This window comes from Hyalella azteca, unplaced genomic scaffold (genome assembly GCF_000764305.2).
Source record: "Hyalella azteca isolate HAZT.00-mixed unplaced genomic scaffold, Hazt_2.0.2 contig16191, whole genome shotgun sequence".
NCBI classification, from domain to species: domain Eukaryota; kingdom Metazoa; phylum Arthropoda; class Malacostraca; order Amphipoda; family Hyalellidae; genus Hyalella; species Hyalella azteca.
The window spans coordinates 111,353-127,447 of NW_025946018.1; the positions used below are offsets into that span (position 1 = coordinate 111,353).

General features: G+C 37.6%; 1 protein-coding gene across 1 annotated transcript; it reads right to left on the reverse strand.

Annotated features, from left to right (window-relative positions):
• Nucleotides 1-491: 491 nt before the first annotated feature.
• LOC108681567 (cysteine sulfinic acid decarboxylase) lies at nucleotides 492-8,997 on the reverse strand. The gene is made up of 11 exons (XM_018170611.2): nucleotides 8,946-8,997; nucleotides 6,626-6,928; nucleotides 5,907-6,094; nucleotides 5,118-5,227; nucleotides 4,831-4,949; nucleotides 4,330-4,581; nucleotides 4,000-4,064; nucleotides 3,369-3,447; nucleotides 2,707-2,906; nucleotides 2,382-2,526; nucleotides 492-1,923 (listed from the first exon to the last, which is right to left on the reverse strand). Exons 2-11 carry the CDS (start codon nucleotides 6,884-6,886, stop codon nucleotides 1,723-1,725), a joined length of 1,620 nt encoding a protein of 539 aa, XP_018026100.1. The 5' UTR covers nucleotides 6,887-6,928; nucleotides 8,946-8,997; the 3' UTR covers nucleotides 492-1,722.
• Nucleotides 8,998-16,095: the final 7,098 nt, after the last annotated feature.

Here is a 16,095-nt window from a genome sequence, read left to right on the forward strand (position 1 = left end):
TTTTACTAGGCAAAGAAAATTGTACGATGTCCTGCAAGATCTCACAGAGCGTAAACTATTCGTCGTTCTACAGAATAGGCAAACCAAGTCTGCAGTAAATTATATTTATATTACTTGCCAGACGCAAGAATAAAATTTATTTCTGCATCAAATCGTAAATATCGCATATCCGCTCCGCACGAAAAGTAATTAAATATTAACATAGTTGAATAATTAGAAGCGAAACGTTAGATAAATGGATTGACCATAACCATAAATGGACAGGTTCGTTTTCTCCGTCTTATTTCCCATAATTTCTCGAAATATGTAAACAATCGTAAATATCTTTCTTTTTAGCGCATTTTCTCATTTATGGAATAAATGCACTATTGTGCTCGCCATGTCCGTCCGTCCGTATGTCTATCTGTCTGTCCGTCTGTTCGTGACCTCAAGTTTTCGTCGACGAGAAAATGCGCTGTGTCACTCACTGCAGTGAGTACTGGGTTATATTTTTTTACCTATACCGAGCCAATTTCATGCACAGTTAATCCTTCAGTCAACCATTGCTAAATTATTAAGATTTATCAATCGAAATGACCATAGTTATTCGCCAAAATGGCTCTTAATAAACTTCAAGTTTATTCAAGCGAATTTAAATTATCCTGCATTAATGGTATAAAACCATTCATTTCTGTCACATTAATCCATTCGAACGAATCACACTGAAAATAAATCTATAATTAAGTCTGATGTCGCACGGGATGGTCACGTCCATGAGACGTACGTGTCTATCACGGTGTGTGTTACGTCATTTGCGTGTGAAATTTTTAGGACATGAGGTCCAAATAAAAATTAATTCTAAAACACAAATTTTTGCATGCATACATTTATTATAAAAGTTACAAAAGATTGTCTCAGATTAAGTCACCCATCGATTAAACTTATAATATTACTTAAAAACACATTTGATATATTTTTCCAATAACATGATGATCGTGTATATAGAAATACGCTGATAAATAAATATTTACATACATTCATATCCAATAAAAATTTGATTTTTGCATCTATAAACTTGGCTCGGCAACCAAATTTCACAAATGTTGAGTTTGGATATGATGAGTAATATCACGCGCATGTTATTGCCATGAATATAACTGGAGACAAAAAATTATGACCGGTTATTTGGTTCGTTATTGGAACTAAACGCAGGGATTCGATCTTTTGATGTACAATACATGATAAGGTTAGGAGTGCAGTGACTGTCGGAAGCTACAGCCTGTCGTCTGAAATTTGAACTTTTCAATTAAAAAGAAAACGTCGTCGTTACCTGAAGGTTGAAAAAATGGGGAAAGGGAATCACAGCAGCCATCTCATTCTGTATGACCTGTTAAAGGCGTGTGAAACTAATTTGATCAGATATGCCATCAAGTGAATAAATACGCCTTATCTATTAAAGCTTGGTGAACTACGTCTACTTGATTTATTATACAGCTCATCCATTTGAAGTAACTGTCTGAAGCATTTCTCCGTTTTGAATCTTTCAAATTTGATAAGATTTGATTATACGAAAAGAGTCGACAATAAATGTAATAGTTAATTTCAAACATTAAGTCCAAAAAAATATGGGTTGTACATTATTGCACACTAAGAGATATTTTTCCGGTAGCGAGTCGAAAATTTATCCTAGTAGATAATTCCGTACAAAAAAATATTATTCCGGTATGGAATCGAAAATTTATCCTATTGAAGCTGCTCAAGTCGCAAGTGTTTTCCACATCGCTCGATCTCATCCAAGACGAAGTCCATGTGTGCCTGGGTGGGCACCGGGTGGCTCGTGTTGACCATCCTGAAGAAGTTGACGAGCTTCTTGCACGTCATGGGCTGGTACCCCACCAGGATAGTGCCGTCAATGACCTGCTGCTCCTTTATCAAGGGCCCCACCTGATAATATTGAATACAAATTTCCTAATTTGCAATAAGGGAATTACGGATGAAACAGAACAGGTATCTTGTGCAGCCAGTGAATAAGGTAAAAATGGAACATGAGACCATAATCATATGAGAATAGTTAGACAATATAAAAATTTACGCGGCATTGTGAAGTCACAGCACATCTAAAAATTAAACTATATGACAACAGTCAGAACGCAACTCGTCACAGCACTTGTACCAAGTAGCAAAATCAATTTTATAATTTATCACCAATTGAATTCAGAACGAGCGCCATAAATGAAACAATAAGAGGAGTCTGAAAAAGCAAATATAGTTATGTGATGTGAACAACTTGAATCGGAAAACAAAATTCGTCAAAGCCTTAATATAAAATAAATATGAAAGTAAGTAAAAATAGTATCTAAGAACAGAAATAAATAAATAACAACAAAGATATCGTTACACACCTTGTGTAGCATCTGCCACCACTGCGGAGTGCGGGTTTGGCCGCGCAGTGCAGGAGGGATGTACCAGAAACAAACGTTGGTGCACTGCAATCCTTCCCTCACCAGCTCGAAGCCCTCGCGTCGCTTCACCTCACTCTCCAGGTACCTGTTATATAAAATTGATTAAATAACGACGAAAATAAACAATTAAATCTACCAATATCTAGAATTTTTGCTTTGCCAGTTTAGACACATCGGTTTTTCAATGGCAAAGTTTTCACCTATCAGTTAAAAGTTTTTTTCATCCATCGGCCTATGATGGAAAATGAAGAAATATTTTGCTTACTTGGAAGCAGCAAACGCAGCGTCGATGCGGTTTTCAAGAACATCCATCCCGTGGATTTTGAACATGAGCCAAACTTTAAGTGCATCTCCTTTACGACCACACTGCACGCTCATGTCGCCCGTGTCGTAAGACACGTCGTAGAATTTGTCTTGTTGGAACAGGTACGTCGCCCCTGCGCAATTCGCGTCGTGAAGCAGACCCTACAGCGAGAGAAATTCATCTTTAACTTCGAAAAGAATAGAAACGTTCATTAAAAAATTATTTTGGTGAATTGCAGCTAATGCGAAATAGGAAAAAGTAAATATTTCACATCGAGTTGTTTGATGAATTCAAAGAAACGTAAATTACAAGTGTCCTAAGACATGATACAGTCCCTCCCAAAATGTTGTTTATTTAAACATTTATTAATTAAGGACTTCATCTAATATCTTTTGATTGTTTTAATAGATTGAAAAATATAAATGTCTGAGCTTCCGTTGTCTAATTATACCAAGATTGCAGTAATTTTAATCAATACAATTGAAGTGAAAATATAATTTGTAAAGCCTATGCATACAGAAACACCAACTGACGAGTGAAAGAAAACATATGTTAAAGCATTAAGAGAATATGACTTAGTCCTAGCGTTGTGAGCGTGTCTCAGGATACGAAGGATGCCTCACCTTGTGCTTCGTAATGAACATTGAACATTGAAGAGGCACACACAGCATTTTGTGGGGATTCCAGCACAACGAGTCAGCTCTGTTGATGAAAACAAATAATCTTATTACTAATTTGCTAAAATTCAACGGAATTTATGATATATTTTACGATGCCGGCTGCCAAATAACTGTTTGAAAATTTTAATTTCAATAAATTACAGGATGAACATCCCATTTTCCTCTGTAAAGTGATTAATTTAATTTTTCAGTTTTATTAAATTGCAAGATGGAAACATGGTTTTTATTTGTGCTTGCTTGTGAAGAGCGTTGACTTTCCTCTGAATTAGGACAGCGAATTTTCATTAATTGAAAGGGAGAATTTTAGGACAGGGTTTAATTATTCCATACAATTTTATCAACACAAATTGCTTTAGTCGTTGATAGATAAGATAAGATTCGAAGAAATGTAGCAAATATCGGAAGAAACTGAAGCTTAGTAGAATTTGGTACTCTTATACAAATAGAACGTAGTGCATTTAAAAATAAATCAAGCCAAAATGCGTCATAATTGCATCAAGATTATGATAATAATAATAAAATAATAATTGCATAAGGAATGCAGTTTAGAGATTTAGGAGCTTATATTACTGACCTCTCTGACCCAGCGAGAAGTTTCTTGTGTGTGGAGGAGAGCACCGCAGCCCCGCCCCACGACGCCTGCAGCAAACAGTTATCGTCACCCATTGTTATAAATGTATGGCAATGGCAAAAATATGCGTGACTTATTGATATTGTCAATTATAAATAATATGGGTTTCATGTGTTTCTATCCTCCATGTAGCAATCAGCCATTTTTTCAATTTTAATTCAATTGTCGGGGAAAAGGCGCTAGTCATTAAAGGACGGTGTCTCTACTTCAATTTTTTCATCATAGAATGAATTATTCGTCAGTAATTAACGAATTAAATAAGTAAGAGCTCACATCAACATGCATCCAGAGTCCTTCTTCTTTGCAGACGTCGGCGATTTCGTTGAAGTTGTCGTAGGCGCCGAAGACGGTGGTGCCAGCCGTAGAGTTGACGTAGAAGGGCTTCTTGCCTTCCTCACGCGCCTTCCTGACGGCGTCACGCAACGCGGCTCCGTGCATGATGCCATGATCGTCGGTGGCCACCGCAACCACGTTGTCCAGGCCGAAGCCCAGCCAGAATGCCGACTTCGAAATCGAATAATGGCACTGAAAAGAGAAGAAATGAATTACATCGGGAACATATTTGAAATATTTTAATATAATCGAAAGATGACCATGACAATTCATCTTAAAACAAATTTCCTGATGAAAAATGTTGAAAATTTTTTGGCAGAAGAAGAATTTTATTACAAATATGGAAGAAACCATGAAGTCATTGATTATAAACATATGATCTGCAGCTTGTCTTCGTAAAAAAGCTATGTTGAATTGTCTATAATTAGGTAAGTTTCTTACTTGTTCAGACGTGAAGAGGACGAGGGGTGCGTCAGACGCGGCGAGGCCTGTCCTCTTGAAGTCTGGGCTGAAGTGATGACGAGCGAGCACCATGCTGTACATGTTAGCGATGCTGCCACCTGAACATCATAAATGACATGATAATGAATGATATATACAGTGTGAGGACTATATATATAATGAAAGCGAGCGAGCACAAAGCTGTACATGTTAGCGATGCTGCCAGCTGAATATCAATTTACACCTGCCAATTTTTAATCTGCAAAATTAAGCATGTTTGCACTGACCAGGGCAGAAGATTCCTTCGCCTCCCTCGGCCCAGCCGAAGAGTTTCATCATCTGGGTGAGGACCCATCGCTCTGTGATCACCAGAGCTGGGCCCGCCTCGAAGGTGTACCTACGACGCCATGTGTAATTCAGTAATTGCATACTTAAATATTATTAATCATGAAGCATGAATTAATAAAAAAATACTCTAAAATCTTAATTTTTTTACTGTTTACTCCACTCAATAATTTCACCCAAAGCCTTGAACTGAAAAGCCTTGAACTGAATTTAGAATACAAGGTGGATTAAAAAATTTATTACGGAATTGATAAATTTAAAATATTTCACAATTATAGTTGAATTTTTTCATTACAGATTACCACACCAATGTATAAATCAGGAAAAGCCGACTGGATAAAAATTTTAAGAGCGTTCAGGAAAAACGGAATTCTGTCATTCGTGACCAAAAGTTTGCCATGATTGCAAACGATCAATGCATCGTTCAAAGCACGACCGAGACTGTATTTGGTGGGAAGACCCATCCTCTAGCAATGAAAATTTATTTCCCACTCTCTAGGACTCTAGGACGCGTCCCCTTTTAGCTCCCGATATTCCGCCTCTTACCGTTTGAAATATTGAAATATGTAAGTTTGTCTATTAAAATACTTAAGTTTTTACGCATAAAATTAGCGTACTTAGGGACCGAGCTCGAGTTCAGAGAAATGCGACGTAACATTTCTCAATAGTGACCCTAAGCCAAGTGAATTACGACATTAAAAACAATCATTCTTATAGATATTTCAACTCACGCGTTTGTGTTGATGGCCTCAAGAATCCAGGCTCCCGCCAGCCCAACTTCGTCAATTCCGCCAAAAAGTTGGTTGTAAAAATGCGGATGCTGCGTGCGGACGCTGTGGCGCACCACGCGCTCAAGAACTTCATCCACCTCCGCGCGAGACTGACATCCTTCACGACTCATGTCCAAGTCGAAAATTTTCTGAAAAAGTAATGCCAATCTTCATCATAACATTTATTACGTGAACTACTTTATTATCACTCAAATGGACTATTTATTATTCAGAGCTTCATCAACTTTTGCCTAAGACTAACATCACGCACATCAAGTCAGAGTAAAGTTTGTGTGCTAAAGTTATCTCACCACCCGCGAGCGAAGATATGCGAACAATATAAACTAAAATCCTGAGCATCAGCAAAGTTACGGATGGTCATTAGACTTTTCATTTCTATATGCATATTAAAAACCTTTGTAAGTGAAAGGTACACTGCAGTTCATCACCAAGGATCGCACACAATTATAAGGAGGATCATTACTCACGTCAATGAATCAAGCCAACCGTGAATGATAGTAACTCCATATTTTTGCTCCAGCTATTTTGCTTTATATTTACCGATAATAGTAAAGGGCTAAAGACTGCTGTGCGCCACAAGAATTTATGTTCCCAATAGTTATTAATCTTTTAGTTAGCTAACCGAACTTAAAACCTTTGAAATGAAAAGGTATACTCACATTCAGCTCAGCGGGATGTTTAAAGTCGATCACCTTCTCTTTTTCATCAACCTTTCCGTAAAGTTTTTCCCTCAAGGCAATTTCGAATACTTTTTGGATGAGCTCTCCATCAGGGTAAGAAAACTTTTCAGCCTTATTCGAATGGAGTCCGTTTCCCAGAGCTGAGGACTCCTCGTTCTTGGAACCCGTCGAGTCCTTGCTTCCGAGAACGCATTTCTCCTCCACGGAATCGTCCAACATGACTGGCGAAAATCCAGGCATTTCAGCTATTTTACGTGTAGTAGAAAGAGTATTCTGAAAAACCTGTGTAAAGAGACGAGAAATCAGAAATGAATAAATGAGGAAAATGTAAGGCTAATCTTCAAATAGATCATAGATCCCCTTTTTCAATTATGTATGAATTTATTAAAGGCCAAGCTTCTATTTAAACACGCAGTGTTAGCAGCGAGGCGAACGTTCTAACCTAGGATGATTTTTCTAAAATATTTAGCCACCCTTACCAAAACTAATCCAAATGCATTAAATGTAATTGCCGTCAATATGAAGACTTTTTTTCATTCGAACTATGACCACATATAGTCCACGCCGATCCAAATACAATACACCCAAACACTCAGCAAACGCGGACATTGTTCTAGTAGAGAGTTTTATTAAAAATATTGTTTGTGGTTATAGAATTAATAGAAAATAACAATAATTACTAATTAATTTATTGTTATTCATGCTGATCAGCAAGTTATTTAGCTTATAATGTTAAATATAATTATTCTAAACATGTAAAACTAATCAGGCTGCAGTAAATTTTTAAATAATTCCTGACAACGCTGCAAATAAAGCCACAAGGTTGTGATTGGAAACAACGTGACTATGTAAACGTAGAAATGTTTCAGCAATCCAGCATCTCAACCGCAACGCTCAATGATCCAGCCACCCTTGCCTACAGCGCTGTTTCTTCAGCCAAGCTCTCGGGCGTCATATTTCAGACAGCGCTAATTATGTTATTTCAAATCATGTTAGTCGTTCCTTTTTAAGCTAATTCATTAAAAAGAATGGGAACGACAAGTCATGCAAGCGCCCTGCGAGTGACGCGAATAAAAAACGAAGGCTGAAAACAATCACCGTGCGAATGCATGGCGAGAATTACCCCGGGCCGAAACAATCGCCGTGTGACAGCGTGTGATATATGTACGTGGCACCGCGTCGAGACTGTGGAGCACGACTTCTAAGGTCAGTTTTTTTCGCGTTTGTCACTAAACGAGCCGAGAGGGAAATTCTATACGAACTATATGGACTTCCGAGACTTTATTTTCCATAAATATATGTTTAAATTTGAATGCCACATTTAACACGTGCTTGTACATCTGGTAGCTTAAAAATCACCCGTCGTTAGAACGTTACTTGCATCTTTTTGATAAGTTAATTACGCGATTGCTTGCCACGAGCGACTGTCTATTTATGCATGGATCGCAAGCAATCTAATTAGTTACCAGCGACATTGTTACTGGCTACACTTTGTTTATAGAGTAATAAAAAATATAATAAAAAAAAGAAAAAAATTTCCTACAAGTTCTACAAGGAAAAAATTATTCGCCCGGATTCATCGGCATTCAATTGCACTTGCAAAAAGTTATAGATGAATGCGTGATAGCGGCTGAGATATAGTCGGAGCAAGATGAAACCGTAATCGTTAAATTTATTTATTCATAATTAGAATTGTTGAAGATCCCAATATTCTCAATAAATCGCTTGTGTAAACAATATTTAATGTGTGATATTCTGCAAATTTAATGGAAATTATCGCCATAACTCCCCATGTCGTACATTATGCCTTTTGGGACACCGAATCCAATGATCTAAACGTAAGTTCAAGTTTTTTTAACAGTTTTCTCGTGAAGTTATAGTGAGTGATAATTAAATAACTACAATTCAGTCACATTCATCAGCAAACGTGATTTGAAAAAATGTATCAATTTACTACAGTAATTTTTCCGAAGAATAACTGGCTTGGCTCGAGCATATAAGCGTATGCCTTAAATGTTTATATTTATAATGTTTTAAGTCAAACTTTTGAACGTATACAAAATTTTCAACATAAACACAATATTTTGATTTATCTCATGAGCTTTGACAATAATGAGGACACACATGTCGAAAGAAATAATTGAAACCAAATTGTTATACGAAAACAACACTGAACACCAGCTCTCAATATTCGAACTGCCGAGAACTAATCATATCCAAATATTGAAATAATAAGACAAACACAAGAATTCAAGACCAATATATTAATTTGAAAGCTGTTATGGAGCAAGTCGCTTACCTTTCAAGCAACGATGTCACTTACGACTGGTCTGCGATCGTGTCGCCAGCCTGCTTTAGTAGGCGCGGTGAGTTGATACGCATGTCAACAGAACAAGCTCGGGGCAGAATTTCTTCATCCGGTGGGAAGTTTTCCGTCAAGCTCTTAATCTTTAGACCGAACTCTGTGTCGTCATTTCTTAAGGGAAGACAACGTAATTTCCCGGGTGATTCTTGCCGTCGCAGTAGACGTTTGTTTACATCTCACCTGAAGGGTACGTAAGGCATGCACGCGAGATTGCTCAAGCGACAGATAAGCCAAATGACAATAATTGAGACAGTTAGGAAAGCTCAATGACGTTTTAAACAAACAAAAATAAATTAGTTTTGCCTGGTATTGATAATACTTGCTTTGGAACTCGGGACAGGAGAATTTTACGAAAAGGAAATTCATTGAAAAATCTTTGTAAGGATCTTGAAAATTTAAAATATCACTTTTGTCAAAGGCGTTATGAATGATTAATAAAATACATAAAGTACTTATATGCATATATTATATAACTTTAAAAGTATTACTTGAACATTTAAAAAAATTCGTGTTTGAGTTCATTTTTAAGATAAAAAACGCGAAAAATTGGTCAGCGTACCGGCTTTTGTCATGGCTTCGAGATTATTGTATGGTCAGTGATATAAATCCCGTGAGCCAAACAGATTTAATTTTGTTCGAGCATTTTTTTTTCAATGCAAAATCTACCTATTTTAATCATAACCAGATTTTGACTTATACCCATTTTACCCAGATATGCAGTTCCCGTATGTATAAGTATACTGAATTGTGGTGTATCGAAGGCTAAATTGGAAACAAAATAGCGTTGGTTTGCTAGTTTTACCTACCTAAAATATATCTGAAATGTTTCAACAATACCATGTTAGTAAATCAAATTCAAGGTAAAGGCCGGAAAATAAGCGGAAATGGCCCTTGCAGGAACGTATCACAAACAGGAAAATTCGAAGGGAGTTTGCAGGGTTTCGAAACAGGTGCCTCGAAAACGAACGATAACAACCTTACGGGAAACGAAATGCGTCGCGGTAGAGCGGATACGGTGAATCTGTCAGAGATCTGCTCCAAACCAGTCGCGGTAGAATGACGTACGTAGGAATACTCCTGAAGTCTTGTAAGCGTCAGCTGGCTCTATAATTTCAAACACAGAGACTCCATGATAGTGTCGAATGACATAAATTTTTTCTTGTGGACCAATTGCGTGGCAGAAATGGATGGGGAAACCGGTATATAACATTGGACATTGAAATTAAGCAGCGAATGACAAATAAAATCAAAGGTGTGAGTTTGATATTTTGACTGCGATTGGAAACTGAACGGTGAACGGATCGAAGACTTCAATTAACGTTGAATAAAAACCTTTTTCAAATGAATTAACATTTCGAAATTCCCTTAGCCAACACCTAAATGGCTTTTGTGCAATTTACCCAAAATAAAGAACATCGAACCAGGAACTACTCGCAAAATGGTCGCCATCGAACGATTACAATTTCTAAGTCCGATCACCCTTGCAAACTGGCTTCTGTTGGGACTAAAATTTGTTATTATATAACATCATGAATTACAGAACTTACATAAATAATTGACACTATATAACTGCGCGTTATCACATAAACAAATTTTCCCGCTGAGATCATTACTTATAATAGAATTAAAATCTGATGTTCATCCCGTCACATTAATTAAAAATTACAAAACTGTTGTATACACTTTCAGCTTATGCTCGGGTATGATAAAATGCACACATCCGTTTAATAATTTGAAGGCGTAGGTATCGTCTGGATAACGGCCTTGCTTTAGCTTGATTATTCAGATTATTCATCTATGTATTAACGATACTAGATCTTTAATTTACCTTACAGCAAAGTTTTCTTTAATGTACAACATTCTGGTCGAGTGCAACGCCGCTTATGTTGTTTTGTTTCCGGTGACTGCGGATGTTGTTCGTTGCTGTTATGAACTTTCATAGCAGCTCTCGTGTCAATATTAATTAATGTCTTCTGTGTGTCAGCTTCTTCTGTCAATTTATTTGTTGTATTACTCTTCAAATAAGTCAAAACAGCAATTCGCAATCGTACTCCTACAAACGAATTTAATCCATTCTGTTACCAGATTTGGATGATATAAAACAAATCGAACCAAAAAATCACGCAAATTCGAAATAGAGTGAAATAACTGATTTCGAAACGTAAGATACTTTTGCATAACCATGCAGATATAATCACAGAAGTAGTTCGTGCGCAAGTTGAACAAGAAACCGACATGCTTGTATGTGCTCGGACATGACCACTGCTGATGTGTGAATAACTTAACTAGTGTGAATACTGATGTACTGATGAGCTTGTTTAAATCCAAACAGATAATTCCTCCAAATATATGTAATTTCATATATGGGATGAAATAATCTTGAATTAAACTGTAAATTATTGTCATAAGGTGCAATAATTTTTTTCTTAATTTTCCACGCATCTTCGGCTAGTGCATAAGGCTATATAGCACCTTAGCTGCTGCATAAATTAGTATTGATAGTGCGAAGTTAGGTTCACTGATGCACAAGTTTATGTAGCTGATCCGTGATTAAACAGTGTGTCTGTTGCATAAATTGCTGCAAATGGTGTATAAGTCAAGTTCATGGGTTCACAAGTCAGTATATATGGTGCCAAATTCGATAGAGGGTGAATAAGTGAGTATAGCTGGTGCATAGGTCGGTGAGGCTGATGCAAAGTCCATGTATCTCGTTCATTACCAGGTTTGTCAGACGAACCATTTTCTGGTCTAATTCTTCTATTTGAACCTCTTTTCAATTTTAAGGGGGAGCGTTTGGGTCATAATATAAAATTTTGACTTTTTCGTTTTTTATACTCATCTTAAAGCTTACATTCTGACGCATCTAACGGTACCAAAACCATCTCTGTACGTGATTTATGCGTTCACGAAAGATCCCGAAAGGGTTAGGGGTGGTGCAGTTCTTTAACATTTATAGATAGGCCAAAATTACCGGTAGCACACTTAAATAGCTAGTCTGAACACGCTGTGCTTCATTCATCCACCTGCAGTCATATGGGATGGTTCTCGTGCCGTCGTTCGCACCATCCTTGACAGAAATTGAGCTCCAATATCGTCTAATCTTGCAACCTTGCACCCTTGAATGTCTTTTTCGAGGCGCGCGCGACTTTGTCGGGCCCTACTGAAAAGTTAACTTATTGTCACTGCAAACCGATCTCCTCCTAGAGTTTTGAAGCTACAAAAATGAAATATATATCATTCAATTTGCATATAAAAGATCTACAAAACGTCGCATACATTTTTCTAATTTCGTTATAGTTTGGATTTTATAATGCTAAAAAATGGGGGGGGGCGGGGGTGAAATCAAAAATTTTTTAAAATTTTACGAAAAATGCTCCCACGCCCTGAAAAATTAAAATTTCAAAAAGCGTGGGCGACGTACCTTAGGAGGAGATAGAATTCTAAAGTACCCCCTTTATGTACCTTTTTCTAAGAATTTCCCGTTTTCTTCCATTTCTTTCGCAAAATTCACATGAACAAAAAATTTTTTCTTTTAGTTTTACAAATGTGTACCAAGTTTCAAACTAATCCGTCGGTGAATAGCTGAGATAAAATTTTACCCAGACGCTCCCCTTAAATAGCCAAATAAAATGTATTTAGTTCGATTTAGTTGGATTTTTTTGGAGCAAGTATGTTCAGATTTTGCTTCTGCACTTAAATTGTATACTTTCCGGGCCAGTTTTGTAGGATTCTAGCAAGTTGATGTGAAAACACATTTCCGTATGACAAGTGCCGCAAATCGCGATCTATGCTCGATTGGTGTACCAGATTGTACAATGTGCATTCTACATGACTGGTTTTGTTAGCCCTATTGAAATGCACTGAATACAACCGTAATTTATTTATTAATAGCCTTTTTTGTAATGTCTTCAGGTTTTAGGAACAAAATATCATATAAAATTATTTTTGTGTTCTTTTTTCGTCTGTTTCAATTGGCATAACCAAATGATCTTCGACATACTGGAAAATATCTTCTCTAGAATCCCCAATTAAGCTTTCTCGCCATTCCGTAAGTCGCAAAAATTTCGCTAGTTAGATATCTACTTTTTTCAAACAATAATATAAAATATTTACCTTAAAATTATATTATTTTCGAAGCCTAACGAAACCCTTAATAGTCAATTGTTGCATCTTCAAGTTATAAGTCTACTCATCAATATGTGATAGGAGCCATTTTTGGCCTTTTTGTGAGCTAATATGCCAGTTTTCTCTTGCCACCATCTGGCAGCCTTGCCACAGCTTAACCGCGTCACAGCTTACATGTCAACACTGAACACTGTACAGTGTATAGCCAGTATAGGACAAGTCAACACTTTACAGTGTACAGTAGATGTCAACACTATCCACCGGAAACGCGAAGCTGAAGAGCGAAGTTCTGTTGTTTCCTTGTGCACTCGCAACGCATCTGCAATAACAAAACGTCCTCAAGTCTTGGGAAGGTGCTTTATCTTCGCAGAATTCCCTCAATTTATAAACCAGCTGCCATAGCCATGAAAATCTCTTCTTTAGAGCTTCAAATGAATCATCTGTACCGCATCACTCTCTCTCTGGTGGCGGTAAACTCCAGCACTCAACAGCAAACAGTCCAAAAATCGGTACTGACAGGATGAATTTAACACTGTGCGCTGTTTTCAATTACAAGGATTGTTACATTCATAAAGTTATAGGAAACAACCAACCGCCTGGACTGGTGATAAGTTATCAAAAATTCCTCAAGCAGCTCCTAGCTCTGAGTCTTATAAGGTGCTTGTACACGGGGATAGAACTAGCGGCTAGTAGATCAGAAAATGGCCAAATGTCTGCCGCTTGGTGTCTATCCCGCAAGTAAGCTTAGACACGAGACAAGTTTAAGGTGCCGCCGTGCCGTTATCTAGTCGTTACCGGCACGACGGCACCTTAATTAAACTTGTCTCGTGGCAGCTTGAGTCCAATGATTGACTCGCGCTTCAATCAAGCTGACTCCGGCCTTCATTTTTTTTTATCAAAACCTTCTACGATTAAATGTTTAGTTGTCGACTGTCATTACACTGTTGGCTATAAACTACCACATTTGGTCGTAGGAGAATCATAATATTTGAAACAAAGTGATGTGGGCTGGTTCCTGACAGTAGGTTCTATCTGCAACTGATGGTCAGCCTTACGTAAAGTCGCCAGGCGTTCCGTTCAAGGAACGGAAAGCCTAGCGATATGTGTTCAAAATTGGTTGACATGGCAGCTGTAAGCTGTCTCCCGACTCCTACCATATGGAAGTCACGTAACTCTCTTAAAATACGAATGCAAAAATACTCGTGTGGGCGAATTGTTTTTGCCATTTCAACGATCTGTTGTGATTTTTTTTTTCTGAGGATACCGGGTAAAAGTACCGGTGGTTGGGTAAGACCGCGGTCTGGGGGAGTCGGTATTAAGACGTCTTGTTGAAAGGAACCTATTCACTGGCATCGTCTTTCTACTTTCCGCCAGTTATCATTCAGTTAACTAAGTTTTTACCACGTTTTTCTTAGCTCGCTTTCGTGTCCGTCTGTTTGTTTGTGATGATCAAATCTTGCAATCGATATTTCACCAACTTTCCCGCTAGCTAGCGCTCTGAAACTTTTTGGGAAGCTCAGCTCCCGATGACAATACAATAATCAATAATTTGTTGCACGTTTCCAGGCGTATTTATTCAATGAAATGTCGACCGAGAAATTGTGGACGCTGCTGCCGCGGTGACGTGGTGCGCCGCTGTTGTGATGGCGAGCAAAGCCTGGCTTATTTAAATTCAAGACCATTTCAGGACCCGCTTGCCTAACTAATATTACTCAGCGTTGCCAGATGGTATATTTCTATACTAGATTTGTGAAATCTGGTATTTTCAGAAGGTGTCTGGTATGAATATTTTAGATCTGGTATATATTGCTAAATCTGGTATTTTTCTGACTTACTGCAAATTTACTGCATTAAGTTCCACCTCTGAAGTTTGAACTTCCTCCAGCGTAGGCGTGGATTATATAGATTGCCTTCAGAGCGGCGCGACTAGAGCTTCCCCGCCATTTTTGGAACCGCAAGTTTACCTCATGATGAAATAACCCCAATCTAATTGTTAACAAAAGTGCTTAGTGCAATATGAACACGAGAGTGATGATCCTTGACTGAACTGATTACTGATCAGTGATGATATATGGCCTAGGAAGAGTGAAGTTGTCGAACCGATCTCTGCGACGCAAGCTCTACCATTATTGTTTGGTGGTTTGGATTATAGAGTGCCACTTGAATTCGGGGGTGCCATACAATATTTCACTGATCAATCAAATTTCCAAAATTCGTGTGTTGTGTGCTTTTCGCTTTAATCATAAATCTGCCCGACCCACGTTTTTTGGGGCGAGCCATAATTTATTTTCTACTTTTTAGTCCACAAGAAAAACGTGGTTTTTTAAATATTTTTTTAAGTATTTTATAAAAGCTCTGAAGTTAAGCTATTAAATCTTATTTATCTAAACAATTGTTTATACATAAGATTCGTACAACATTCATATCATAATATTTATTATTTAGATGTAAATTAATTAGTAAGTTATCCAGCATTACTTTTTAGCGATATAAGGTTGCTGGGCTACTCTGCGTTCTGAGCCTAAGATTGTGCTAGTCAAGTCTCAAAAAGTTGTTACTTGCGTTTCTGGGTCGTTACTGGAGGCGTCATGAACACTCTTTTGTCATGGGACGATCGCGTGTTAGGTTGGAGTATTGAGTTGGGCTCCTTGTAACCAATTTGTTATGATACTTGACACCTTTTTATTTGTATTGCTTGCGTAATATTGAATGAAGCAGGCACCCCACCAGTTGAACGTTCCGATGAAGTACAGAAGGAATAAATTTCATTACATGAACAAAAGCTATGGAAGGAGACTCGTTGGCCAGAACTTCCTGACGGGCTCTGAAACCTCGAACGAGAAGAGAATACCTTACGACATTGGATGATTGAAGTAATTAAATTAAACAAATCGCGGACTCATGTTTTACTGGCGCAAAAGATACATCCATTTTTTATACGAACAATTCAATAGGCTAA

Coding starts and splice junctions, on each gene's coding strand:
- LOC108681567 (XM_018170611.2), bottom strand. CDS start 6,886: ATGCCTGGATTTTCGCCAGTCATGTTGGACGATTCCGTGGAGGAGAAA. Junction 5,228..5,906: donor GAGGCCATCAACACAAACGC/GTGAGTTGAAAT, acceptor ATGGCGTCGTAG/GTACACCTTCGAGGCGGGCC. Junction 4,582..4,830: donor TCCTCTTCACGTCTGAACAA/GTAAGAAACTTA, acceptor TTCTCTTTTCAG/TGCCATTATTCGATTTCGAA.